Genomic DNA, 27,131 nt, shown 5'->3' on the forward strand with positions numbered 1-27,131 from the left:
AGTAAAACTTTGGGCTACATCCATTAGGCACCTGTTGACGATGTCGTCATTGTAGTTGTTTTAAATCTCCCATCTAAATGTCCCTCACCGGAATGTTTTTACGTCTCCATCCGTCGAGTGACACAGCGTGGATGTTCATGGTCAGCTGTGCCTTCTTTGGCTCAGATAACCTCAGTTCCTATTTCTGGATGCGGGTGAAAGTCTATCCTATTTATAAAGTGCCCGCAGGAGCGGAGACTGGAAGTTGCTGGATTATTGGCTCACGGTTCCGCTTCGGGTAACTGAGTAAACAGAAGGTGACGAATCCAAGGCATCCCTTCGTCAAGGCACAAATATTCCATCCAGGCGCGGAGCTGGATAAAAAGGCGAGCGGCTTTGAGAGCGGCACAACAACACAGTCACAAAAGAGGACCACCGCAAAGCCTTCCCAAGAAAGATGCTGTGCCGTCTCCATCTCGCTGCACCTCGGAGTCCTCTCCGGAGCCGGATTTTGTGGCCAAGAGCTGGCTCGCTCTTTAACGAAGTGGAACGAGAGATGGATGCCTTGTGGGACTTTGTGACAAGTAGCTGGAGGCCTACCACCACCAGTAGCAGCACGATGACCACCACGTTCAGAAGCAACGCAGGCTGTGGTTCAGATACAGCGGCGAACCCCGTCGGTGCCACGTTTGCAGTGACCCAAGACATGGCCGGGTTCGACCCTCAAGAGCTGGTGGTGAAGTTGGTCGGAGAGAAGGTGGTGTTGACGGGGAAGAAAGCCACACAGACGCCCGACGGACCCTTCCGCTATGAGATTTTCCGGAGGGAGTGGGACGTCCCAGAGACCATCGACCGAGAGCGCCTGAGCTGCTCCATCTCCAGCGACGGAGAGCTGCGCATCGAAGCCCCGTCGGCCGACCCCGCCATGCGGACAGTGCCCATCACGGTCAACCGGGAAGAAAACAGCGCTCCGGCAGAAGCCGAGTCTGAAGCCAGAGACAACAGCCGGGCCCAAGGTTAAGAGAGACTGGATTCAGAGAGACTATTTGAAATTCCAAAAAAGTTATATTGATCAATGTCTTTTGTGAATAAATATTTCAAATGCAGACCTGGTGTGGACAGTCGATTTGCAGATATCCTATAGGTAAATGAGCATGCCAAGGTAGTAGCTTTAGGGTCTTCGGGTGGCTGGTTTTGGGTCTCTTTGGAAGAAGGAGAGCCTTGAATCATAAAATGCATGTTATGGAAATGGAGACTGAAAAAGTGGGTACCAGATATAACAAACCTGAAGGTGACTCTTGTATATTGATCCTACCATAGATTGGGATTTGCTGGGAGATAAATAGGGGGAAATATGATGTATCATCAAGGGCTTCTTTCTCCTTAAAATGAAAGTAAGTTGCACTGCTGCAGCCGGCTGTATGCTAAAATAGCTGAAAAGTATTCCTGTAAAATGGGTATATTAACCTATTACTCAAAACTCTGGTTCTGAACAGACAATTATATCAGACTTGGCTTATCTCACTTTTAGATTGTTTAAAAATCTCATGTCCTTTCCCTTCTGGATCTGAAGAAATGTGCAAACATATTGTTATTTTCCTAAACCAAAAGCGAACCAAAGTAAAAAACGCTCCCCTTCGATAGTCCCACTGAGTTCAGTCGCAACTCAAAGTCAGTCCTAATTACTTGTGAGTTGCTTTGTTGTTTTCAGATCTGTTTCAATGCCTGGCCAAGTCTGGATCCGGTCCTTTCCCCTGCAAAGATTCTGCTTTGATTCTCCAAGGATCTTTATATTCACACACACACACACACACACACACACACACACGTAAATCTATACACAAACACGTCTGTATACGCATACATACACAAATACATATATATCTATATACACAAATACATATCTATACACACACACACATCTATATAGATGCATACATCTACATGTATACACACACATACATACATATCTACACATGCATACACAAATACACACAATTTATATCTATATACACACATACATATCTATACACACACACACACACAGACACATCTATATGTATACACACACATACATATATATCTACGCATGCATACACAAATACACACAATTTATATCTATATACACACATACATATCTATACACACACACACACAGACACATCTATATGTATACACACACATACATATATATCTACGCATGCATACACAAATACACACAATTTATATCTATATACACACATACATATCTACACACACACATACGTATCTATATACACACATAATATCTGTATACACACACACACGTCTATATATACACACACATGTATATTATATGTGTGTCTCTAGATATATATGTGGCCATGATCTGATATTGCTTGGCCACATCTGTGCAACGTTGGGAGCCCAAGCACTTCCCGGTCTTGGAAAAGTGGAGGTGTGTTAAGTCCTGTGCTTGCTCACCTTGGCTTTGAAGAACTGGAACTTTTCAACAGATGAACTTCCCTTGTTTCCTTCTCCTTCTTTTTGCATTTTGGAATCAAGCCCAGAAGAATGATGCAATAAGGTGTAAGAGATAATGGTACTTTTGACCAACTTGGCTCCCCCCCCCCCCCCCGAAGGAGTTTCCTATGTCAAAACTTGCAAGTGTGAACCAGAGCTTGGAAAAGTAACTTTGTTGGAGTTCGGATCCCAGAATCCCCAATCATCTATCAGGCATGCTGGCCTGGGAAATTCTTTATGGGTGCTATAGTCATTCGCCCAAAAGAATCATTTCCCAAGAAAAAATTCAGGAAATTAGGAAGTACCATTAACTTCTATTATTGTTGTCGCGTGCCTTGAAGTCGTTTCCGACTTGTGGCGACCTGAAGACGAACTGATTTTGGGGTTTCCTTGGCAAGTTTCTTCGGAGGGGGTTTGCCAGTGCCATCCTCCTGAGGCTGAGAGAGTGTGCCTTGCCCAGGGTTCATCCAACAGGTTTATATAGCTGAGCTGGGATTCGAACCCCAGTCTCGAGTCACAGTCCAAAACTCAAAGTCACTATTTTACTATTATTTTTATTGTATGTCATTTTTTCCCTTTATTGTGAGAGCCTTTGTTTTTGGGAAGGCTGGTTCAGCTACACCATTTGCACTATTGCAACGTATGGGAAATCCAGCAATAGAAAATCACTGTGGTGTCCCCCTTTCCTTGAAACCCTACGAGTTTTTGTTTTGCTTAATGGTTAATCCAGCCCTGTATAAAACACCTAACAATGGGTTGCGAGAACAAGGAAAAAGACAACACAGGGTTGTTGTTGTTGTTGCTTTTTTGGAGGCGGACAGGCCTTTTCCCCTTAAAATAATGACAACCAAAAGTTTGATCCGTGTCGGAAGAAGAAGCGGGGAGCGCAAACTGGACAGTGGGTCCCTGGAGTGGGACAAAAGAGGATTTATTTTTCGAGAAGCTGCCAGAAGAGCCGAAGAATGTAAAGCTCCTTTCTCTGTGTGAAGCCGGTTGGAAAGCTGAAGGCTTTGACATTGAGCGGTTTTGCTTTCCTCCTTTTGCCAGCTCTGGCTATCTCTGGAACGGCCGCCTTCCTTCCAGGCGCATGTGGAAACCTCTTGCGAGCCGTTGCGTCAGCTCTTGAACTCGAGCCAAGGCCTTCCCCCTCGCACTGTTTACAAGGCCTGAGTCACGCTCACTGCTTTATAAAAGCACAGCTGCACCATCTTCCCCAAACACACGTTTTTCGCACAGACGGAGAAGCAGATTTGTGCACGGGATTGCACCGTACCGTCATGGCAAGCTCTTCCCGTTTCTGGCTCCGGATGCTGCCGCTACGCCATCGGTGGCCACTGGCCGGCTTAGGCCCCATGTGGCTTGAGGAAGCGCAGCCAGCTTGCAGGGTCCTGTGGCCGGCTAGCCATAACCTCTTCGACCGTGTGGCCAGAGACATGGAGAAACAAATGCAAGAGATGGAGAAGATGAGCCGGGCTTTCTTTCAAGCTTCGCCGCTCTGGGCCTGGGAGCACGAAAGAGAGAAGGCAAGGAGCGAGGAAAATGGCGTCGCTCAAGCCGAGGCGAACAGTCAAGGGGATGACGGGAAGTACCACTTTGCCGTGGACACGGCCGGCTTTTCACCGGAGGAGATGACGGTCAAGTTGGACGGGAGGAAGCTGACAGTGACGGCCACCCGCCACCGGGAGAGCGAAAGTGAGGAGCGCGGCTACTGGCGGGAGGACCAAGAGTTGCGCCGGGAGACTCTCCTCCCGCCCGACGTCGACCTGCAAAGCGTCACTTGCTCCCTGGCCCCGGACGGGAAACTCCGTGTGGAGGCGCCACGGTTGGCTTCGACAGCAACCACGGAAAAGACTATCCCCATCGACGTCAAGCCGGCTGCCCAAGCGACTCCCAATGGTGGCGGAGAGAAAGAACTGGGAGAGAAGCCCAAGGACCCTTGAGGTCATGGATGCTGTTCCAGAACCTTCCGTGAGAATTCGGGTATATCTCTTGTGACTTAGCTGGCCTTTTCCTCCAGCCTTCCTGAGTTCCAGCCAAACTTTCATTTTTATTTGTTCCTTGTGTGCAATAAAACTATATATACATATATCCCATGTTTGGAGTTTTCTAATTTGTCATTGTTGTTTTTGCAGTCTTGGACAGCAACTCCCATCATTCCTTGGCTGGGAATGGTAGTCCAATAACATTTAGAGGGGCTTGAGTTGACCGTCCTTCATTTCAAAGGAGGTACTGGGAAAACAGAGGCAGCAGTGTGAGGATGTGTTATCTGTTTTATTTCAGACAAACACAATTTGGATTGTGTATATATTTCAGAAAGTGGATCTATGTGCACTTACGGTACGTCAGCTAAAATGGTTGCAAAAATTTGCTTTAATATATTATTTTGGGGGTAAAAAGAGTGTAGTTCTTCCCTTTCTGATGTGCACTTAAACTTGGCATTTTGAAAAATTACAAATGCAGTGTGTGGTCCTAGGCTTAGCATGTATTTGGGAGAGGCGCTCCCTCCAATGGTGAGCAATGTCTCTTTGCCATAGCATTGAGTGCTTTGTTTCGTGACTGGATACTCGAAAGAAAACACATGCTTTCTTATCAAATTAGGACTGCATTACAGAGGAAACTGCTCTATGAGAGAGTAGTGGGTTGATATATACTCCCCTTAACACCTAGTTTGTCTGAAATAAAAGCAGCAGAGATAATTTTACAGCTTCTTATTTTGAGAAGGACCGCAGGAAAAGAGAGGTATTTGGGGCTTTGTGGGGGTCCCATGGAAAATCTGGCCCCTGGCACCCCCTAGTTGTCTACTCCTGCCTTAGCACTTACCACATGAGTAGGGAACCTTTGCTTTTACAAAGATGTGCGACTTCAACTCCCAGCAGCCCCAACCAGCATGGTTAATACAAAGGGACTCTGATAACCATATGCAAAAACATGTAGGGGCAAAGGCTCCCCTCTTTGGGCTCAGGATGCCTCAACTTTGCCTTGTAATTATTCTGCCTTCCATAGCTTGCTGCCCCCAGATGTTCTGGACTACAATGCCCAGCATTCCCTAGATAACAGCTAGGAAGAGAAGGGCTAGGAAGAGATCCAGAGACATTATCCCTTGTCCTCTTTTTTCACCTAATCTCCTTAAACGCATCATTGAAAAAAAAAACCACATCTATCTTCAAGTTTACTTACTGATTAATAATAATAATAAATATTATTATATAATGGCATCCAAACCCAAGACAGACCCAGCACAAACAAGGCCATGCTGTTGAGAGGATTTCACTTTATTCCATGACTTTTGTCGGGGAGGAAGAGAGGTGTTGTCGCTCTTTCTTCACAGTTTTAAAAATCGGTGGAAACCAAAAAGAACGAAGCATCTTTGAGGGGGGAAATTTGCACTTCGGCAAAGCTCAGCCGGCTGGGGTTGGCACGGGGTGCTGCCAGTGTTTAAGACTAAGGGGCATGAGGAGGGAGGAGGAAAATGTAGAAGAATTTGGGGTGGTGTGGGTTGACCCCTTATTTTAGGGAGGAGAGGGGGCACATCCACACACTTGCATTTGCCCCCCCCCCACCTGAGATGCTTCATCTACCCGGGAATAAAAGAAGAGGGCAAGAAACCAACAAGCCGGGAGTTGGCAAGCCAGACCGGGTCTGTAGCCCCTTTACAACAGTGTTACACAAAAGAAAGACTGGAGAGGGTGTTAAGCTCTAGTACAGACAACAACAACAACAACAACAACAACGCCTCTCTAGTCAGTGTGCGATCGGGGCTCTGCCACACTAGACAAGCACAGCACCCATGATTCCAGTTTCACTGCCTGTAAAATCCTGGGATTTGTAGTCTGGGGAGGCACTAGAGTTCTCTGGCTTGGAATGCTAAGCACCTGCTGCCTAAAAATCCAAACCCCAGGATTGCATATGGGGCTGCCGTGGCAGTTAAAAATGGGATTGTTGTGCAATAAATGGGCAGTGTGAACTTGGCCAAGGTTGGTCTTACAGCTATATACATCCTTCTCCCCAGCCTGGCTGTTAACAGGATCCCCTCATTCTTTCTTTCCAGCACAGTACCAAACCTTTGGAGGACCACCACCCCCAAACAAAATGCACACCTCAAGTACCCCCCAAAAGAGAAACAGGAAGCAAAGAGGAGAGGGGCTGAGAAATCCCCCATGCAACTGAAAAAAAGAGACAGAAAATTGTGCAGAACATCCCAAAAAAATCCAGGTTTCTTGCCCCCTATCCCGAAAAAAAAAATACACCCACATTTCTGGGTCCTTTTTTTCTCCCCGCACCCAGTAGTCCATCCCTGTGGCCACGGACAGCACAAAGTTCTCCTTTCCTGCCAAGAGGCCTCTCTCGCACATCAGTCCCACTGGTGACCCACATCGACTGTGGGTAGGTGATCGTCTAGGAGGAGCAAAGCCCCACCCCGCCATGTCCCCCCGATCTGCAGTCCGAAGTTGCATACTGGTCATGGAGAGCGGAGCGGAGGGGGAGCAATGTGGGGCATCAGGTGGGGAGGAAGAGGAAGGAAGGCTGGTCTGGTTCCTCAAACAGTAGCAAGTGGGTCGACACTAGTTCCTGGCTGCGATGACGACGGATAAGGCCACTCCTCCTAGGGCCACGGCGGTGGCCCCAAAAAGCCACTTCCACGGAATAGACTGGAACAAAGATTTTTAAAAAGAAATCATGAATGTCCAAACACAGGCAACGTACCATATATGCTCAACTATAAGTCAGCCCCATGTATTTCGAGGGCAGGTTTTGAGACCAAAATTATGGATCTTGATATCATCCTTGGATAAGTCGAGGGTAAAACTTAGGGGCATGTAATGTAGGATGTAAAGAACGAAGGAAAGGAAAACAATGGCAAAGAACTTACAAAATTACAGCAGGTATAACTGTTTGTACTCATACTAAAGGCTGATGGATAGAGAGTGGAAGGAGGTCAGTGTTTCCTGGGCAAAATGGTATACACACACACACGATAAGTACTTATATTGACCCATGGATAAGTTGACTCACGTTTTTGGGGTCAATTTTTAAACCTAAATTTCTAGACTTATACATGAGTACAACTACTGAGTATATACAGTAGCTGCAGCTGGACATCCTGAACCCTGGTATTAACCACCTTGCGTAGCCATGTTGTGTTCCATCCAATTTACATTCCAACATTATTTATAAAATCCTTGATTTATTGGTGATTTATTTATGACCCCCGCCTTTCCTCTGATGAGCTCAAAGTTAGTGATCAAGTTCCTCCTCCTATTTATCCTTACTGCAACCTTGTGAGGTGAGCCATAGAACGGAAGAACTGGAACGGGAAAGGCCACGAGGAACACTGGCACGTCCAAAATTTTAGCACTAGACCCCAGGAGAGGAATAAACCCAATCCCCACCCCCTTATCCGTCCGGTCCTGAAACCACCAGACACATTCCTCTTTGCCACCTACCCACGACGACTTGTCTTTGCACTTGGCGGGGAGGCTGCTGGTCCCAGTGTTGCCCAGCATCTTCCGGTACATCTCTGTCTCCACGCTCTTTTGGTCGGCATGCTTTCTGGCCAGTTTTGAGAGCTCTGTGTGAATGGTCTGGAGGCCAGCGAGAAAGACAGAGGCAGAGAGAGAAAAATGTTCAAGACAATTTGACAGGTTTTTCCAGGGAACCAACATGAAAGTCCCTTTTCTAAACTAGTATGGGGCTGTGCAGACCGACAGTTTCGGCTGGCTTGGGAGCGGCGTCAGGGCGTAGCACCTACAAGACGCACACCCCAGCTCCACCCCCAGGGTACTGTGACGCCGTGTGCCACACGGCATCACAGTGCTCCTCCGGTGCTGAGTCCACACAACGCGGCACCATAAAGTCACAGCGCCGTGGCTATGGCGCCCTGGAAAGGCCAGATCAGGGCCGCAGCATGTGGTTGCCACAGCCCCGATCTAGGTGGAACAGGGCGGCTCCAGGCCACCCGTTCAGGGCTGTGTGTACAGCCCTATGTGTGTGTAAATTCACTGTGGAGGATTAGAAGTCCCAGATTCCCCCAATTACCTTGGTCAGTGGGACATTTTCGTTCTCTCTTTCCCCCAAAAAAGTGTCCCCCCCTCCAGCTTTGATTAAATCTGGGACTTCAGAATGAAAAGCTGGGACAAATGAAGCTGACTCCATCCCTTGGGGTCCACTCCACTGTTATTTTTTTTTAAGCTGCCAAAGCTAGCTGCCATCACCACACCTTGTGGCTTGAAGTTCCACAGGCCAACATGGATGCCAGGTTTTGTCTTTTGCACAGTGGCGGAAAGAAAAGAAGGAAAGGGAAAGCACCTCCTGCATAAGCCAAGAGTCCCAAGTGGCACCATGAGTCCAGTTCTGGCTAATGTTAAATCCTGTTTACAGCGCTCACCTTGTTGGATGGCTCCAGCTTCAGAGCAGCCTTCAAGATGGGGATGGCTTCACTGTATTCTCCTTGCTGAGCCAGGACCTGGAAAGGAACAGAAAACGAAAAGGTTCAGGAAATCCCCAAAGCAGTAGCTGAAGGTGGCAAGCTGCCTCACACTGAGTCAAGTCCTTGGTCCATTGAGCCCTGTATTGTCAGCACAGACTGGCAGTGGTTCTTAAGGGGCCTTGGGCAGCAAATAAAATAACATTTCCAGAAAATGGTGCTGCCCTGCAAAGTCTACTAAGAAACTAACACTCCCATGTTTGTTCGCCAATGGACTACACCAGAGTACTTTGACTGTGTGATTATTTCATTTGCCTTTTTGACTGTATTTCTTTTGGTTTGCTTTTAAAAAAAACAACAACCAAAATATCTTGTACCTTTCCCTTCCGGAAGAGGGCCTTTATGTTGTCCGGCTGCTGCGCCAACACCTGGTTACAGGACCGCAGAGCCGCCTCGTAGTGATCCAGTTTCAGCTGAGAAGCTGCTAAATTGTTCAAGCATTTCACCTTCACGTCCATCAGCTCTGTCTCTTCCTCGGGGCTGAAATCCACTGGAGGAAAGGAAAAGGAAAGTCAAAGCCAAGAAAGGTGAGGAGACATTGTATTGGTACACAGTGGAGATCTCCCAACTATGACAAATGTCACTTCCCTAGCTTGGTGCCAGATAGACTACAACTCCGATAAGGCTGCAGAAGGCAGACATGCAATAATCTTTCAAAAGGAAAAAAAGAGGGGAAAAGGCTATATGACTGCTGAAGGCCACTGGCTTCCAGCTTGTAAGTCAATGTTTCCCCCTGACTTTTAACTGTTGCGTGCCTTCAAGTTGTTTCTGACGTTTTGGCCACCTTATCGCCACGTTTTCTTGGCAAAACTTGTTCAGAGGGGCTTTGTCTTTGCCTTCCCAGAGCTGAGAGAGTGTGACTTACTCAAAGTCACCCAGTTTCCATGGCTAGGTGGGATTGACCCTGGTCTCCAGAGTCCTAGTCTGACACTCAAACCACTGCACTCCATCCTAATCATCATTTATTTAAAACTCCACCATCTCTGAATATCTCCCTTTAGAAAGTGACACTCTTGGTTTCTAAAGGAAAACAAGAAGCAGGATGCTAGTCCTCTTGAGGTCAGCCTTGTGCTGCAGGAGCCAGTTACCTTTCGAACTGGAGCCAACCACCTTGAGGGCAATGTCATAGGAGTTGATGGCCAAGACATAGTCGGCTCGCTGGTAGTGGAAGTTGCCCCGTTCCCTCTTCTGGTTGGCCAGCTCAATCTTCTCTTTCCCGCTAAGGAGCTCCAAATCTGGGGCATCCCGTGCTTCCAGAAGCTCCACTTCAAGGGACAGGTTCGCACCCGGGGGGATATCGGGGCTCCTGATCAGAGAAATCGAGGAAACATTGTTCAGAGGAATTTGGGGAGAACGTTTTTGGATTAGTTCTGCCTTGCACTACCTCTACATTCTACCATTCAGGAATATAAAATCAGGGAAGCGAAAACTCCAGTCTGCACTTATCTCCCTTCAGAGATTGGAGACGAGCACTGAAAAGCCAAGAACTAAGCCCAGCTTTGCTTGGTGGGCCAGAGGTAGAGAAAGTGTTGCCAGTGGGTTGCATTAGGCCAATTTTGCATCCCTTACAAACTTCCCCATGTTCCCAACTAATAAAACTGTGGGGTCCCCTTAAAGCTTTTCTCCTCTAAGATAGCCAACGCTGTCCCCTGATACTAGCCATTTCGAGGGCTTTACAGTCAGCCCTCCTTGTCCACAGATTTTTTTTACCCACGGATTCAAGCATCCACGGTTTGAAAATATTCAAAAACAATACAACTTTCAAATATCAAACCTTGATTTTGCCATTTTATATAAGGGACACCATTTTGCTCTGCCGTTATATTTAATGGGACTTGAACATCCACGGATTTTGTTATCCATGGAGGATCCTGGAACCAAACCCAACGGATAACAAGGATCTATTGTATAGGCTTCTCATGGTTTTATCTTTTTTTGCAGCCTGTGTATTTCTTCTTCCATTGGAACAAGAAGTGATTGTCCAAACTTCACCCACTTTTGTTTCCGGTTTTTATGGCCTGTCTGGATCTTTCCTCCATGAACGGAAAATGAGTGTCCAAACTCCACATTCCTGTTCTGCTTGACATGGGGATGAGGCCCCTGACAGATTCCCTCACAGGACATGGGGCTCTGGATTCAAAATATTTCTGTCCTACTATTCCCAGCCCACTTCCCAGTCTCCTCAGGGTTTGGCAGATCCTCTTTCCCAGGGGAAGAGGTCTTTCCTGAACCCATCGGGATGTCTGCACTTCGCCACATACTTCCCCTGTGGGCCGTAACAGTATTTTGCATCCGAAATAATAAGCGCTGTCTCTCCCATCTCCATCAGCTGTACGCAGAGATCAAGGCCCTATGAGGAAGGAGGGAAAGAGCAAGATTATTTGGAGGATCAACAGGCATCATGGGGTAGAATTGCAGCTAGATTGCTAACACTTGTTGTTCAGGTGCTGGTTTTGACCTACAAAGCCCTGTATGGCTCAGCTGTTTGAAGGACTGCATTCTCATTTTTGAACCTGCCTGTGTTTTGAGATCTTTGGAGAAGGCTATGCTCTCTGCCCCACCACCTTCACAGATAGATCTGGTGGGAACACAGGGCACAGGGCCTTCTCCAAGGCTGCTCCCAGGCTCTGGGACTCCCTTTCCAGAAAGGCTAAGACTGGCAGCCTCCCTCTCTCCTGGGATGATGGCACACACCTGAATGACGTCACAGTCTCCCAGTGTGAAGGTGAGTTTGGGGTCCTCTTCCACCACCGTGCCATCCTCCAACATGGTCTTCAGCCGCACGGTCACATCCTGGCCCTTGACTGGCCGGCTTTCCCGGCCGTGACCCGCCACAAGGACTTTCTTCTTCAACAAGCCACTTCCTGGAGAAGGGGGGGGGGGAATAATAGAGAAACACATTCACAAAGGAATGGGAAAGTCTGGCTCATGGGTCAGATGTGGCCCTGGGCCCCTATGGCAATCCTATGTCCCTTCTCCAAAATAAAAACACAAAAAAACCTTCTGAAGGAGAAATGAGCAAAATCATGACTTCTCTATTGTTAACTGCAACCAAGGCAAAGGCCTGACAGAGGCTGCATCTGCACTGCAGAAATAATGCAGTTTGGCATCAGTTTAACTGCTGTGGCTCAATGCTATGGAATCCTGGAATTTGTAGTGCGGTTTAGCCTTCACTCTTAGAGACCTCCAGTGCCTCAACAAACTACAAATCCTATGATTCCACAGGATGGAGCCATGGCAGTCAAAAGTGGTGACAAACTGCATTAGTTCTGCAGTGCAGATGCAGCCAGTGAAAGGGAGGGAAGGCTTGGACTTTGCAGAAAGAAATCTTCCTCACTTTAAAAACATTCCTTTTTGTGCCTTTCGGGGCCATTTTGACAAGCAGCGAAAACACCCCATGAGATTTGTCCACCCCAGAAGAACCTTGAAAAGGAAAAAAAAAGGGCCCAAAGACAGCCAAAAGGGTTGTGGGCTCAAAACCTTGCTTTGCTACCCTGCTGCGTAGTTGCCAACACATGTCTTAGCAGGCAGCAACTCCCTTGCCCCATTGTGCAGACAACAACCTAACTATATTTTATGTGATTTTATATTATATTTTATTGTATATATTTTATGTGATTTTAATATATAAATGTTCTAATTGTTTTAATTTTATAATAATTTTAAAGGTTTTATCTTTGAGCCGCCTTGGGTCCCTCTGGGGAGAAGGGCAGCAAATAAATAAATAAATAAATAAATAAATAAATAAATAAATAAATAGTGTGGTTGTGAGGCTGGGTGGGAAATCAGCCTTGGTCTCTAAACAACTGTTCCCTTCCCCTTGCTCTAACCTAATACATCAAGCCATTCTTGGGTCACTTCCGAGCCTTCCTCCTGCGCAGGGGCGTCGGGTGCATCTCCTGCGCCATCTTCTTTGGTCTTGCTGGGCGGCACGTCCTCCAGAGGAGGGAGTCCACTCAAGTCCTCGTCTCCCTCTTCGTCGTTGTCCAGGACTTCGAAATCTTCCCCGCTGTCTATCAGGGAGGGGTTGGCCTTTTCCAGCTCCGGGGAGGTCAAGTCGACAATGCTGGCTCCTGCCCAGTCCGGAGAAATGTCATCCACGCCTTCCCCTTCGGAAGCCATGGCGCCGGCAAAGACAGGGGAGCTGCGGGGAAGAAGAGAGAAGTAAAGAATCTGTCCCCTCCTTGGTGGCACAAAAGCAGGGGGCCTAAGGGAGTAGGACCCCTCTGAAAGTGGAAAAACCACTAATAAAAATCCACTAATTTTTTTTCTAGGAGAACACCTCTCTAGGTATCTCTAGGTCCTACAGCATAATTCTGTGATCAACACCCACCAGATTTTAACCATAGGATTGCGCTGGTGGGCCTACAAATGCCTAGAGGAGTATTTTCTCTAGATCCTCCAATGCAACTCTATGGTCAACATCTCTAGATGCTGACCACAGAATTGCACTGATGGACCTAAAATGCCCTTCTGAATAAATCACGCCATGAAAACCCTGAGATAAATTTGCTTTAGGGTTCAAGAAATGATTCAAGAAAAGCAGCAACAACTATAATAAATGTAATATAATATACAGAGCCAGTGTGTCATAGTGGTTTGAGATCTGGACTAGGACTCTGGGAGAACAAGGTTCGAATTCTCAATCAGCCATGGAAACCAACTGGGTGACTCTGGACAAGTCACATTATCTCAGCCTTACAGAAAGACAAAAGCCAACTTCCTCTAAACAAGAAAACCAATAAAACTCCATGGCAGAGCCGCCTTAGGGTCGCCATAAGCCAGAAAGCACTTAAAGGCACACAACCACCACCACCACCAGACAAGTCAGACCTCCAGGCTCTGAGTTCAAAACAGAGCATCAATCCATGCCCCTACAAGCTCACCAACCAGGTCTTAAGTCACTACTAGCTTTGCTGTTGTTGTCATTTTTTAAAAAGGAAGCATTACCTAGAGCCCAGAGGGATCCTAGCCAGTTCTTGTCCTGCGACACCAAGAGAGGATGTGAGTGCAAATCCCCTACCGTCCCTGAAACTCTGCCTTCAGCGCGTGTGGGTTGATGATTTGCCACCAAGAAGAAGAAAACAGCTCAGGCTTGATGAAGACAACTCCACTGGGGAAACAGGTTTGGCCGGATCAGGGCCTGCATCACATCCAGCACTTCTAGGATCTCCCCAGAGTCAGCCTTCACAGCGGCCGGGCGAGATGCAAGAGGCTGATAACTTTAAAAAGCTGAGGAGGTTTTTATCCCAAGCTTTTTGGGCCAAAAACGCGGAGAGAAGGAAGGAACTGTTTCACACTCTCCACAATCCTGTGGGTTTGGTTAGGTTCAGACAGAGAGAGAGAGAAAAGTTAATCCTGTTTGGCCATGGAAACCCACCTTGGACAAGTCACATCCTCTCAGCCTCAGAGGAAAGCCTCTCTGAACAAATCTTGCCAAGAAAACCCCATGATAGCTTTGCCTTAGAGTCACCATTAAGTCGGAAGTGGCTTGAAGGCACACAACAACAACGACAACACAAAAATGCAACAACTCATTTGCACTCATCTGTGCCATTTCCAATGTTTTGTCGGCACGCAAGAACATCAACATCTGGGTCTTTGATGTTTTTACTCCAAAGCCAACTTTGGGAGACTGTGGAGCCAAAGGAACCAAGGCACAGAAGCAATTTAGAAGTTACAGGAGACATTTCGACAATCCTGCATCAAACATGCAGAAGGCCTAGTGAGACGCGAAACGTAAAGAGCCAAAGGAAGACATAAAAACAAAAAATCTTTGGCAAACCCAGAAAGAGCAGAAGGCCTTTGGCCGGCACCTTGAGGACTAGGAGACTGACTGATGGGGGCAAAAAGCTTTTTCACAGATCAGACGGATCGACCCGGAAGCAACTTGCAAAATCCCTAAAACTGTGCATTCACCTGGAGTGCAAGGCTTGCAGGCAAATAGTATGTGCAGCCAGAAAGCGAGGAGGAACCCTGTGCCGTGAATGGAAAGGAAGGTTTAAAGATGGATTTAACTGGGGAGGAGACTGGTTAGGGCTAGCTTTCAGTGATACACACACACAAATACACACACGGCTCCCTTGGCAGAGCTTTCAGCTTTTAAATCCCTAAAGCTTCCTCGGCATTGGATCTAAAAAAAATACATTTAAAATTGGAAAGCCAGCTCGAATGCCAGTCCTTTTGGTGCCTTCTGGAAGGCAGACACTTTTAGCTCCAACGTCAGCACCTAAACCCCCCCTTTGCAAAATAAATAAGGGGCTGAAAGTTTAAGGCAGGCGGGGGCCAAAGCTTGAAGAGTCTACGCAGGCTGCAAAGACCCAGCTGGAGTTGCAATGGGTCCACTAGTCCTGGGCTCCCCTTCTCAGATCTCTGCCTTTTTGCAAAACACTCACCTGGACCCAGGAATTAGCCCTTTCTTCCCACCCCCTTCACTGTCCCCCCCCCCCATAAGTTCAGCTGACAGCAGGCGATGGAAGGGATAGGTTGGATCAGCTGCTTGTCAAAGCTTGACCAGACTAACCTCCACCTCCTTTCGTATCTGAAGCCTCTTAAAGGGAAAGAAACAGAGTTAGGAAGAGCTTGGCATTGCATGCATTCACACTGCAGAATTACAGCACTTTGGCACCACTTTCAACTGCTGGGATTTGTAGCTCGGCGAGGTTTTTTTTGGTCCTCCAGATGTTTTGGACTTCAGCTCCAAGAATCCCCGACTGTTGGCCAAGCTGGCAGGGGCTACTGGGAGCTGAAGTCCTAAACACCTGGAGGGCCAAAGTTTGGGGAATTGCTCACCGTTTTAAGACGTACTGATTTTTAAGCGCTTTTCTCTTTTAAATGGCATTTGGGTTTTTCTTTTTTACGATATGCATTTTAATCCTGTCTTAGTTTAATTCTGTTTTAACGCCCGCTTTTGTATGTTTTTAACTGGATTACGTTTTGATTTGTAAGCCGCTTTGTGTCCCAATTGTGGGGGGAAATAAATATGAATTCTATGACACAGTGCTCTCTGATGGAGCAGGTTGAATAATAATAATAATAATAATAATAATAATAATAATGTCAGCTTGGTCGGTCAGAGAGCTCTGGTGCCTCAGCGAACTACAAATCCCAGGACTCTGTAGGAAAGAGTTGTGGCAGTTCAGAGTATTGTTGTTGTTATTATTTTTATTTATTTAGGATATTTATAGCCTGCTCTCTGACAGAAAGGCTCTCAGAGTGGCTTACCATTATTATCATTTTTAATTAGACGGTTGCTATCGTTGTTGTGTGCCTTCAAGTCATTTCAGACTTATGGCGATCCTAAGGGCAAACCTAGCACAGGTTTTTCTTGGCAGGATGTACACTCATCCCTCCATATTTGCGGCTTTGATATATATATATATATATATATATATATCAAAGCCGCAAATATGGAGAGATGAGTGTACATCCTGCCAAGAAAAACCTGTGCTATATATGTTCTCTCTAGGAATCTGTAGTTCCTCCAGTGCAACTCTATGCTCAACTTTAACTAAAGGTTGCACTGAAAGACCTAGAGATTCCTAAAGAGGATACTCTACTAGTCCTTTGTCGCTCCTCCAGTGCAACTCTATGGACAGTGTCTGTCAGACGTTGACCACAGAGTTGCCCTGGAGGACCTAGAGATTCCTAGAGAGTATACTCTATTAGGCCTTTGTCGCTCCTCCAGTGCAACTCTACGGACAGTGTCTGTCAGACGTTGACCACAGAGTTGCTCTGGAGGACCTAGAGATTCCTAGAGAGTATACTCTATTAGGCCTTTGGCGCTCCTCCAGTGCAACTCTACGGACAGTGTCTGTCAGACGTTGACCACAGAGTTGCTCTGGAGGACCTAGAGATTCCTAGAGAGTATACTCTATTAGGCCTTTGGCGCTCCTCCAGTGCAACTCTATGATCAGTGTCTGTCAGACGTTGACCACAGAGTTGCCCTGGAAGACCTAGAGATTCCTAAAGAGTATACTCTATTAGGCCTTTGGCGCTCCTCCAGTGCAACTCTATGATCAGTGTCTGTCAGACGTTGACCACAGAGTTGCTCTGGAAGACCTAGAGATTCCTAAAGAGTATACTCTATTAGGCCTTTGTCGCTCCTCCAGTGCAACTCTACGGACAGTGTCTGTCAGACGTTGACCACAGAGTTGCTCTGGAAGACCTAGAGATTCCTAAAGAGTATACTCTATTAGGCCTTTGTCGCTCCTCCAGTGCAACTCTACGGACAGTGTCTGTCAGACGTTGACCACAGAGTTGCTCTGGAAGACCTAGAGATTCCTAAAGAGTATACTCTATTAGGCCTTTGTCGCTCCTCCAGTGCAACTCTACGGACAGTGTCTGTCAGACGTTGACCACAGAGTTGCTCTGGAGGACCTAGAGATTCCTAGAGAGGATACTGACTAGGCCTTTGTCGCTGCTCCAGCGCAGTTCTATGGTCAGTGTCTGTCGGGCGTTGACCACAGAGTTGCACTGGAAGACCTAGAGCTTCCTAGAGAGGTGTCCTCTCAGGTAAAAACATGGTGTTTTTGTTATTTGCGGTTTTTCCATATTGACGGGGGTCTTGTGCCCCTAACCCTAGCCAATATGGAAGGACAAGTGTATTACCTACAATGGATCCTTCCTTCTTCAGAGACCTCCAAGCTCTGCGAGAAGATAAAACGAAAAGCCGAAGCTTGTCACCTTCATGGCTTCTGGAGAAAAGTCACACAGACAGACCTTTGCCCCGAAGGAATAAATGTCTGAGGTTTTTAAGCAAATGCAGACTCACGGTTCCTTTGGCGGAGAGACAGCGTCGAGTTATAGATTAACAGTGAAAAGGTTCAACGCTGGCGATGTCTCCTCCGAGCCGATTTCAGACCGGCAGCGTCCATCTTCTAGCTCTCTACCGTTCCAGGAAAGGAAAGGCAGCGCACAAAGAGAAACATACAAAGAATAAAGATAAATTATACCACATTGGATTTTCGCATCTCCAGCATGCGACACACAAAGGTTTGGATTGGACTTTTCGTTCATAGGTCTGTGATTCATTTCTAGGCACTTTCCTCTCTATTGAGCTGGTTCTCAGGTAACATTTCAAATATTAATAATAATAATAATAATTTGATCGTTAGTAATAAATACTTTTGATAGTAATCGATATATTAATGAGAGCCAGGGTGATTTGGGTGTCGAATGAGGTTCGAATCTCGCTTGGCAATGGAAACCCATTGGCTGAGTCACACTCTCTCAGCTTTATAAAGGAAACAGCAAGTCCTCAAGGCGACTGGCTGTCCTCCTTTTCTAGGACATGCCCTACATTTGAACGTTGAGGTTTGGGAAGTAATTAGTTGTCATTGCCGTTGTTATGAACTATTGTAGAAGGAAAGGCACTCTGCACATGCCCAGGAACGCCAAAGGGGAGGTTAATCTTCCCCTATAATTGCCTGGCTGTAAGGAAATGCGCTCTGCACATGCTCAGGAGCCCTGAAAGGGAACTAATTCTTCCCCTATAGTTGACTTGGATGTAAGAAAATGCGCTCTGCACATGCTCAGGAATCCTAAAAAGGACTTGATTCTTCCCCTATCATCGCTTGGGTTGAAAAAGAGGAACTCTGCACATGCTCAGGTACCCTGAAGGGGAGTTAGTTCTTCCCCTGTATTTCCTTGGGTTGAAAAAGGAGCACTCTGTCCATGCTCAGTAGCTCCACCTGGCCGCCCCCGAACACTCGCATTCTGCCCATGCCCAGGAACCCGACTCTCCTTTAAAAAGGGTTAAGAAGGGTTCCCTTTCAAGGAGGCGGGGCCACCTCTCACCTTTCGACCAATCAAACCGTCGCACCCTCCCACCTTTCCACCAATCACAACGCAGCGAGGGTGGGGCCGGCGGAGCAACGCGGAAGCAGGCAGCGTTGCCAAGGTAACCCTCGCCCCTCAACGCACGCACGGCGAGGGCACGACGTCCTGACGTCACCACGCCCCTACCCGGAAGTGAGCCTGTGCCTATGGGAAGCGGCCGCGGCGACGAGGAAGGGAAGCGTTGCCTCACTCCGCCGGGCCTTCCGTCCCACCTTACCGCCCTCCGCTCGCGCTCCCTTCAGGCATGTGAGCCGCTGGCTTGGAAAAAAAACCCTCAGGTACGGCGGTGGGCGGGGCCTCAACGACCGTTTGGCCCCCAAGGGGGCGGGGCCTTGCCCCAACGGTTGCCTCAAGGGGGCGGGGCTAGTTCTGAGGCGGAGGCATTGGAGGAGGAGGGGCGGAGCTTCCCTATCATTGGATATAGTGGAGAGGGGGCGGGGCTTTGCAATAGGGAGGGGCTATGCCTCCTGGGGGCGGAGCCTGTTGGGGACTCTAGGAAATGAGAGAAGGTCCAATGTGGGCGGGGCTTCTTGGCTTTCAGTAGGGGACTGTAGTAAAGGAGAGAACGTCCAATGTGGGAGGAGCTTATGCTGTGGGAGGGGCTTGTTTTGTGGGCGGGGCTTCTTGGCTTTCAGTAGGGGACTCTAGTAAAGGAGAGAAGGTCCAATGTGGGAGGAGCTTGTGCTGTGGGAGGGGCTTGTTTTGTGGGCGGGGCTTCTTGGCTTTCAGTAGGGGACTCTAGTAAAGGAGAGAAGGTCCAATGTGGGAGGAGCTTGTGCTGTGGGCGGGGCTTGTGCTGTGGGCGGGGCTTCTTGGCTTTCAGTAGGGGACTCTAGTAAAGGAGAGAAGGTCCAATGTGGGAGGAGCTTGTGCTATGGGCGGGGCTTCTTGGCTTTCAGTAGGGGACTCTAGTAAAGGAGAGAAGGTCCAATGTGGGAGGAGCTTGTGCTGTGGGCGGGGCTTGTGCTGTGGGCGGGGCTGCTTGGCTTTCAGTAGGGGACTCTAGTAAAGGAGAGAAGGTCCAATGTGGGAGGAGCTTGTGCTGTGGGCGGGGCTTCTTGGCTTTCAGTAGGGGACTCTAGTAAAGGAGAGAAGGTCCAATGTGGGAGGAGCTTGTGCTATGGGCGGGGCTTGTTTTGTGGGCGGGGGTTCTTGGCTTTCAGTAGGGATACACTGGGGCAATACTTGTTTGACTTTGAGGTATACTTTGGCCAAGGAAGGTCTTTTGCCATAAACAACATTGCCAAGTTATCATAATCTGATTATTGTTGTGTGCTTTCAGGTCCAGGGTTATTGTTGTTGCTGTTGCCTTTTTTGCCTCCCTCTGAGGCTGAGAGAGTGTGACTTGCCCAAGGCCACCCAGTGGGTTGCTGTGGCCGAGTGGGGATTCGAACCCTGGCCTCCAGGGTCATAACCCAAGGCTCAAACCACAGCATCGTGCTGAGTGACCTTATAAGGGGCGTCCCTTATTTGGGGGCCAGAAAGCTTGTCCCTTATGGGCCTAGAATGCGTCCCTTATTATAAGGAATGATCAGTATTTGAGTACTGGAAAGCTTGTCCCTTGTGGGCCTGGAAGGTGTCCCTTTTTAAAGGAGATATCCTTTATTTCAGGGCTAGAAACGTTGTCTCTTATGGGGCTGGTGGGTGCCCCTTATTATAAGAGGCATCCCTTATTTGAGGACTGGAACACCTTTCTCTTATGGGGCTGGCATATGTCCCATATTCTAAGGAATGTCCCTTATTTGAGGGCCAGGAAAAGTGTCCCTTACGGGGCTGGGAGGTGTCCCTTATCATAAGGGATGTCCCTTATTTGCAGGCCAGAGAGCTTGTCCTTTATGAGACTGGCAAATGAAGCGTTTGGGGAGCTGTAGTTCCAAAATGTAACTTTCCTTTCTTCTGAGTTCCCACATTGGTGTGCCAAACCAATGACTATCTGTGGTTCCCTCGGGATTTGGTTTTAAAAAGCTGTTTTGGGATTTAATTCTCCAGTGACATGGAGAAAGCGGGACACAGCTTGGCTGGCTTGCTTGCGGGGCCAATTCTGGCAGCGTTTTCGTCCTAAGAACACCCCCCTCTTCTCTCTCTGAAATGCCTTTCTCCTCCAAGAAGATCACAATTGCCAATGTTGGTTCTGCGAAGCTGATGCACAGTTTCCTTGGTCTTTATGTCCACCTTGGCTTCTCTTCACAGGCTGCGAGCCCCTCGGACGATGGAGCCCACCGCCTCAGGCGTCTTCTGCAGCCGGGTGCTCAGCATGGTGAACTCTGAAGACGTTAATGCCATCATTCTGGCTCAGAAGAACATGTAAGTGTTCAGGGAGGTTAACTGAGAAGATGACTACGGCCCCATACAGACAGGCCAAAATAAAGCTGCTTCAGGTCACTTTGGAGGTATGCTGTTTCAATCATGCATGCGTACTAAGAGTCCGGAAGCCGTGCCAAAGCCACAATCCAGTCCTAAGGACTAGAGCATAGCTTTGGTGCAGCTTCTGGACTCTTAGTAGGCATGCATCGTTGAAACAGCATACCTCCAAAGTGACCCGAAGCAGCTTTATTTTGGCCTGTCTGTATGGGGCCTACATCTCTCTTTTTTGTACGTCGAGAGATCTTTTAACACTTTTGAGACCAACTGAAAGGAAGGAGTTGGCTGCATGAGCTTTACTAAAGGCATCCGAGAAAGTAACTTAAATCTGTAAGAGCTCATACTCTTATAGTCCGTTTCTTTTTAACAGACCTGTGAAGAAAACGGAGGCACGAACACGCCAGCTAAATGGAATATAATTCAATTTATTTCATCGGGCGGCAAGGAGCCGAATCAAATCTTCCCAACCCTGAGGAAGTAGACTGAACTCTACGAAAGCTCATGCTGCCAATTTCTTTTTTGAGTCTCAAAGGTGCTACCAGATCTCTCTACACACTGATTCTACAGACTAACATGGCCATATCTTTGAATTCTACATCTTTTTCTTTTAGGAAACATACCTGAAAAGCATTGTACTTGATACATCAAATTTTTAATTAGCTTTTAATGAGTTGTAACTGTAGTACAACTCAGTAAATGTTGCACAAAACAGTTCTTTCCAGATGCATACCGCTCCTCTTGATGCTGCTTATCAGTTCCATTTCAAGTTGTGAAAATACTGATTCAGGACAAGTAGTTGAATTTTACTAAAGGATGGGTTCTAGTCTGGGGGCACAGGGAATTAATTCTTTCTTGATTACTTGTATGTCACAAATTTTTGGCCCCTACAGACAGGCCAAAATAAAGCTGCTTCAAGTCACTTTGGAGGTATGCTGCTTAAATGATGTATGCGTCCTAAAAGGCTGGAAGCTGCACCAAAGCCACACTCCAGTCCTAAGGACTGAAGCGCAGCTTTGGCACAGCTTCTAGCCTCTTAGGATGCATGTGTCATTTGAACAGCATACTTCCAAAGTGACTCGAAGCAGCTTTATTTTGGCCTGTCTGTATGGGCCCTTTGTGAAACAGGAAGAAGCTTAGCAGTGCGGTCATCTGTTAGTCTAGTCCTCTCAAGACCAGGGTTTGTCAATGCTTGACTACTTAGAAGTATATCTAGGACTTAATATCCTGCATTTAGCCCACTAATAGTGATTGATTGCAATACAACAACCCTCACTATGGATAAAGACACACACACACACACACAAGCACTCATATATAAAGTATGGGGAATTTTCCATGAAAAAAAGTAGCACCAGAAAATTTTCTGCCCCACGTTTCTACTTTCCGCTAGTCCTTGCTTCCCTCTCCCTCCATTTCCCTGACTTTCTGCGTTAACCTTCCCTGTCTCTCACTGTCATCTCCCGAGGAATGGGAACTGCCTCCTTTTTATTTATTCCGCTTCTGTCTCTCCTGTCACAGAACCAACAGGCATGAACTTATCAACAAGGTTTTTAAAATGGGCAGCTTTTAGCTTGTGAACACAACCGAGAGGAACAGACCACAGAGATTAATCCCCCTGGGTATGTTTCTGTCAAGCCAGGTATTGACAGTACCTGGCAAGCCAGACCTTTTGGCTCTTTGCATCCAAAATAAGCGTCAGCCAGGGAGCAGAGATGTCTGCTTGGCTGGCTCATTACTTTGCTTACAAAAGCTTTTACCGTGTGGCGGTCTTGATATTTGAATTACCAGTTTGGGTACACCCATGATTCCAGTTGTAATTTGGAGTTGTAATTCAGGGTCTTTATACAAAGGGATTGTGTAGCACTTTCGAGACAACCGTGCAAAACAAGTTGTAGCAGAGGCTTTTGTAGACTTGGGCTATTTCCTCAGATGCAGAAGTAGATGAAGTCTATGAAAGCTTATGGTCTACAACTTTGTGGCACTGTTAGTCTCAAACATGCTACAAGATCCCTTTGCATGCTGATATCCCGGACTAACAAAACTGTCTCTGAATTCTACCCCCATCCATGTCTTTTTCCATGATGGCTAGGAGATTCAAGAAACTGGAGTCCACAAAAGTAGTTGGCTTGACTCAAATTCTAGGATCTTTGACCTCAAGAAGGTGCATGCAACATTTTTGTGCCAGTCTAGTCAAATCGCTTTCCTTCTTGTCCCAGGCTTGACCGGTTTGAGAAAACCAATGAGATGCTGCTCAACTTCAACAACCTGTCTAGTGTCCGCATGCAGCAGATGAATGAACGCTTTCTCCATCACACCCGGACGCTGGTAGAGATGAAGAAGGACTTGGACAGCATCTTCCGGAGAATCAGGTGCGTTTGCTTCTCCACCAGCCTTCTCACTACCACCACCACCTCCATTTGCCTCTCCAGGTTTTTTGCTGAACCTTACTTATCTGTTCCCTTCCTCAGAGATCTCAGAATGAAAAAATAAAACATTAAAATATTAAAACACTCCAGTTACAGCACGCTTTCCTCCAGTATTTTGGATTCTCAGCCAGAGCGCTCTTGTTTCTCCCCAAATTACAAATCTTCAGATTCCACAGGATGCAGCCATGGCAATTAAAGCATTATCAAACTGCTCTAATTGTGTTAATTTGAAAGAGACTTTAGTTTCAGTCCTTATAATAACAATCTCATTTCAGTGGGAAGTATTTGGGGTTGGGTTGGTCTTAGAAAAGGCAATTAAGTCCCATTATGTTTACATAAGATATTCCTCTTTTAGAACTGGTTTCTTGATAGAGATCAGCTCTGTGGCCAACAGTTCCTGTACTCATCTTTCTGGCTTGGCTTTGGGGATTGTTGCAATGATATTCCAAACTTACCATTACACCACTGGTGTGCTTCTTGTTCTTTGCAGGACACTGAAAGGGAAGCTAGCAAAACAGTATCCAGATGCATTTAGCAGTGAGTATGCTCAGTTTGAAGTTCTCTTTTTTCCTCTGCTTGTATTTTTTAAAGCTCCTTAATGACTTCAGGCAAGAACGTTGCTGAACAATTAGTAATGGCACCAATCATTAGTACAAAAACATATTATGTAACATTGTTTAGAACACATCACACATTCAGTGGTTGTGCTCCAGTTCTGGAGAAGGTGTGGCTCTCTAGAGGTTTGTGGGCAGTAGCTACCATCATCCCCCATTGGCTTGGTAGGATGGGAGACCAGCAACCTCTTCTGGATCACATAATCCCTTTTGCACTCCTTGCTGTCAGTCTGTTAAGTCAGTCCAAATTATTAAGTAGATCCGTGTTGTAGGTTGAAAAAAGCTGAGGCTGAAAGAGTAGGACAGGCAGACATCTCAGTATCTTGTAGAATTGTCATACATGTAGGTTGGTTTTATTTATCCTGCATTACATATATCAGCTTAGATCAAGACTGAGCAAATGCCTTTCTTCCGGCGACCAGTTGATGCCGAGCACTTTACCCTTTCCATTTTGCCCTTCATTTTTTTTAAACAGATCTTTTCTCCATCTTCTTCTGTCCTTTTCCTTTTCTCCTTTCCAGATATTCACGAATCTCCCATCCTGGAGGATGACGATTTCACCCCGATCCCCAAAAGCACGGCCACAACCATTGCTACCTCGGAGCAGAGCACCGAGTCCTGTGACACAAGTCCGGACATCATCTCTCCTGCCACCAGCCACGACTTTGAAGACCTGTCCCAGGGTCCTTATGACTCTCCGGCCATGAATGGCCAGAGTGTCACGGATGATGACAATGAGACGGACTAGTTCGCTGGCTGAACTTTCAGGTGGGCCTGTCTCCCCACCTGCAGCCAGATGCTTGAAATGGAGACCTTCCTGGTTTGTTTTTCTGTTTTTGTTTTTAAATATGTATTTTCTGCATAGTCTTGGTCAACTTTTTCTGTGACTGGGAGAAAAAAAGAGGCGAGCATGAGCGATGCAGCTTTTGCATGAAGCCACCGTCTTCCTGACCGTGCTGAGCTGTGATTTATGCCCAGTTGGCAAAGCCTTGAGAGGGCGTCTCATACTTTCTGTAAAACCCAAATTGTGGAGATGGGTGAGAGTCCAACTGAAATAACTAGATTCTGCGCAAGGGACGGGGAATTTCTTTTGGGGCTACAACTTCCAGAATTGGGACTTGGCCGTGCTGGCTGGGGGATTCTGGGAACTGTAATCTCAAAATAGGTTTTCCTATTTCTGAACTGTTGGGCTGCTTAGAAGCTTCAGATCAACAGCAGTCACTTTGGACACTTGCCTACTCATATTGTCATGCAAACGCTTGAATGTGGATACAGCCCAAAGGCAAGCAGTTTCACCGAACACCCCTGTAATTCACAATTGGCTCCTATGATTATTCTCCAAGGGGCAGCGTTAGCCCATGAAATGCAACCCCCTGGTTCAGCTATCTTGATAATAAAAAGGGAGCTAATGTTCAGGAGCAAAGTTCCCACTGAGAAGAAGAAATATCTTTCTCCAACCCCACCCCACATGGTTTCCCTTAAAACATCCATGGCCAAGCCTCTCGGCTTCATTCAAATAAGCCCAGTTTGCAGATCCTTCTCTCCTTTGGAGTTCACTTTGTTGTATTCCTTCGTGTTCTCTATTCATGCATAGGACTGGAACAAGTGAGGTGTCCAGGTACCTTTTTGTTCCAAAGAGCATCCCATCACCACTCTGGGGTTCAGCCAAGCTCAGTTTCCTTTTCCCCACAGATCTGCTTAGTCAAGGTTCACAGTGCTGTCATCTCAACACCACCTGTGCTCCGAAAGTACCTTTCCCCTCATGTGACCTCTTTGATCGTCTAATGATGCACCTTATAACAACTACGTAAAGGACTATGCGCCACTTGCATTTGCCTGCGCCGGCTTCTTACACGGAAGCTAGTGACTGTTGCCTCTTTCGTGTCATGTTTTACAGTCCAATAGTTCTTTCTCCCCTTCTGTTCAGACCTTTTACAATGCCTTCAGTTACTGTAACGCCAGCGTGCGTCTTATGTTCCCTGCTATGGTTTTAAAACCCTCTCTGTCTAATATTAACGGTTCCCTTTGCCGGACCTTGGTACAACTAAATGTGTTGCACGGAGGTTGGGGGCAGACTGCTTCCTCCCTCCATTCTCATCTCCTGAAATGCATTATAATTCAAAGAAAAAGAAAAATATTTTTGTACTGCTACAAGTTTACAGAGGTGACTAAAGGAAGTAATAACCAATAAAAGATTTAAGTTAATTGATAGCTTGGAAGTGGCTTGTCTTGTCTTTGGGAGTATTAATTGATTGCATCTTTTAAAGATGGAAATTTGATGGGCTAAAAGCAGAGCTCCCCAAACTGTGCCCTTTAAGAGATTTTGGACTTCAGCTCCCAGAAGCCTCTGTCATGTTGGCCAGGATTCTGGGAGCTGAAGTCCAAAATCCCTTAAAGAGAACAGTTTGGGGACCGCTGGGCTAAAGGGAAAGAAAATAAAGATCTTTTCAATTTTAATATACTTCGTTGTTTTTTGTGGGCCTTCCAAGTTGTTTCTGACTTACGGTGACCCTAAGGCGATTGAACCTATCATGTGGTTTTCTTGGCAAGATTTCTTCAGAGGGGATTTGCCATTGCTTTCTTCTGAGCGTAGTTCACCAAAAGCCACCCAAGGGGTTTCCATGGCCAAACGGGGATTAGAACCTTAGCTAATGGTAACAATGGGAGAGCCATAGAATCTGTAGTTTTACCTATATGTTAACTGACCAAGTGATTCAACCTTGTGGCTTGTCCCAATCCATCAGTTCAGCCATTGGTTCAATCCAACCACTAGCTCTTCTCTAGTCAGGTCTGGCAATTAGATTAAGGACCTAGAAGTAACTTTACCAAGTTCCAGCCTGTGCACAAAGTCTTACAGTGGCCTCTCCTATCCTGGAGTACCACCCCCATCATCCATACTAGCTACTCTGGCTGGGGATGGTTATG

General features: G+C 46.9%; 4 protein-coding genes across 11 annotated transcripts; 3 read left to right on the plus strand and 1 right to left on the minus strand.

Annotated features, from left to right (window-relative positions):
- Positions 1 to 268: 268 nt before the first annotated feature.
- LOC149308331 (alpha-crystallin A chain-like) lies at positions 269 to 1,085 on the plus strand. The gene has a single exon (XM_089535635.1). The coding sequence runs from the start codon at positions 437 to 439 to the stop codon at positions 998 to 1,000; it is 564 nt and encodes a 187-aa protein (XP_089391761.1). The 5' UTR covers positions 269 to 436; the 3' UTR covers positions 1,001 to 1,085.
- Positions 1,086 to 3,642: 2,557 nt separating this feature from the next.
- On the plus strand, positions 3,643 to 4,569 carry LOC149308332 (heat shock protein 30C-like). The gene has a single exon (XM_089535632.1). The coding sequence runs from the start codon at positions 3,759 to 3,761 to the stop codon at positions 4,419 to 4,421; it is 663 nt and encodes a 220-aa protein (XP_089391758.1). The 5' UTR covers positions 3,643 to 3,758; the 3' UTR covers positions 4,422 to 4,569.
- Positions 4,570 to 5,732: 1,163 nt separating this feature from the next.
- LOC149308333 (peptidyl-prolyl cis-trans isomerase FKBP8-like) lies at positions 5,733 to 19,186 on the minus strand. 8 transcript variants are annotated; one of them, XM_089535586.1, is made up of 11 exons: positions 19,023 to 19,186; positions 17,739 to 17,850; positions 17,576 to 17,613; positions 12,796 to 13,109; positions 11,660 to 11,829; positions 11,227 to 11,315; positions 10,054 to 10,271; positions 9,283 to 9,455; positions 8,867 to 8,944; positions 7,926 to 8,063; positions 5,733 to 7,130 (listed from the first exon to the last, which is right to left on the minus strand). In XM_089535586.1, the coding sequence occupies exons 4-11, from the start codon at positions 13,085 to 13,087 to the stop codon at positions 7,044 to 7,046; spliced, it is 1,245 nt and encodes a 414-aa protein (XP_089391712.1). In that variant the 5' UTR covers positions 13,088 to 13,109; positions 17,576 to 17,613; positions 17,739 to 17,850; positions 19,023 to 19,186; the 3' UTR covers positions 5,733 to 7,043. The 8 variants fall into 8 exon arrangements, with proteins under 8 accessions (XP_089391712.1, XP_089391713.1, XP_089391714.1 ...); XM_089535587.1 differs by having other exon boundaries at positions 18,991 to 19,070; XM_089535588.1 differs by lacking the exon at positions 19,023 to 19,186 and adding an exon at positions 18,580 to 18,663.
- On the plus strand, positions 19,001 to 25,070 carry LOC149308334 (kxDL motif-containing protein 1-like). Its single transcript, XM_089535636.1, has 5 exons — positions 19,001 to 19,083; positions 20,996 to 21,109; positions 23,383 to 23,535; positions 24,083 to 24,129; positions 24,728 to 25,070. The coding sequence occupies exons 2-5, from the start codon at positions 21,015 to 21,017 to the stop codon at positions 24,952 to 24,954; spliced, it is 522 nt and encodes a 173-aa protein (XP_089391762.1). The 5' UTR covers positions 19,001 to 19,083; positions 20,996 to 21,014; the 3' UTR covers positions 24,955 to 25,070.
- Positions 25,071 to 27,131: the final 2,061 nt, after the last annotated feature.

Source organism: Sceloporus occidentalis, unplaced genomic scaffold (assembly GCF_023333645.1).
Source record: "Sceloporus occidentalis isolate IW3139 unplaced genomic scaffold, rSceOcc1.0.p SCAF_8, whole genome shotgun sequence".
Classification (NCBI taxonomy): domain Eukaryota; kingdom Metazoa; phylum Chordata; class Lepidosauria; order Squamata; family Phrynosomatidae; genus Sceloporus; species Sceloporus occidentalis.

Coding starts and splice junctions, on each gene's coding strand:
- LOC149308331 (XM_089535635.1), top strand. CDS start 437: ATGCTGTGCCGTCTCCATCTCGCTGCACCTCGGAGTCCTCTCCGGAGC.
- LOC149308332 (XM_089535632.1), top strand. CDS start 3,759: ATGGCAAGCTCTTCCCGTTTCTGGCTCCGGATGCTGCCGCTACGCCAT.
- LOC149308333 (XM_089535585.1), bottom strand. CDS start 15,416: ATGGGGGGGGGGGACAGTGAAGGGGGTGGGAAGAAAGGGCTAATTCCT. Junction 13,110..15,360: donor GGGCTAATTCCTGGGTCCAG/GTGAGTGTTTTG, acceptor TCTTCCCCGCAG/CTCCCCTGTCTTTGCCGGCG. Junction 7,131..7,925: donor GCAAAGACAAGTCGTCGTGG/GTAGGTGGCAAA, acceptor TCTTTGTTCCAG/TCTATTCCGTGGAAGTGGCT.
- LOC149308334 (XM_089535636.1), top strand. CDS start 21,015: ATGGAGCCCACCGCCTCAGGCGTCTTCTGCAGCCGGGTGCTCAGCATG. Junction 21,110..23,382: donor ATTCTGGCTCAGAAGAACAT/GTAAGTGTTCAG, acceptor TTCTTGTCCCAG/GCTTGACCGGTTTGAGAAAA. Junction 23,536..24,082: donor AGCATCTTCCGGAGAATCAG/GTGCGTTTGCTT, acceptor TGTTCTTTGCAG/GACACTGAAAGGGAAGCTAG.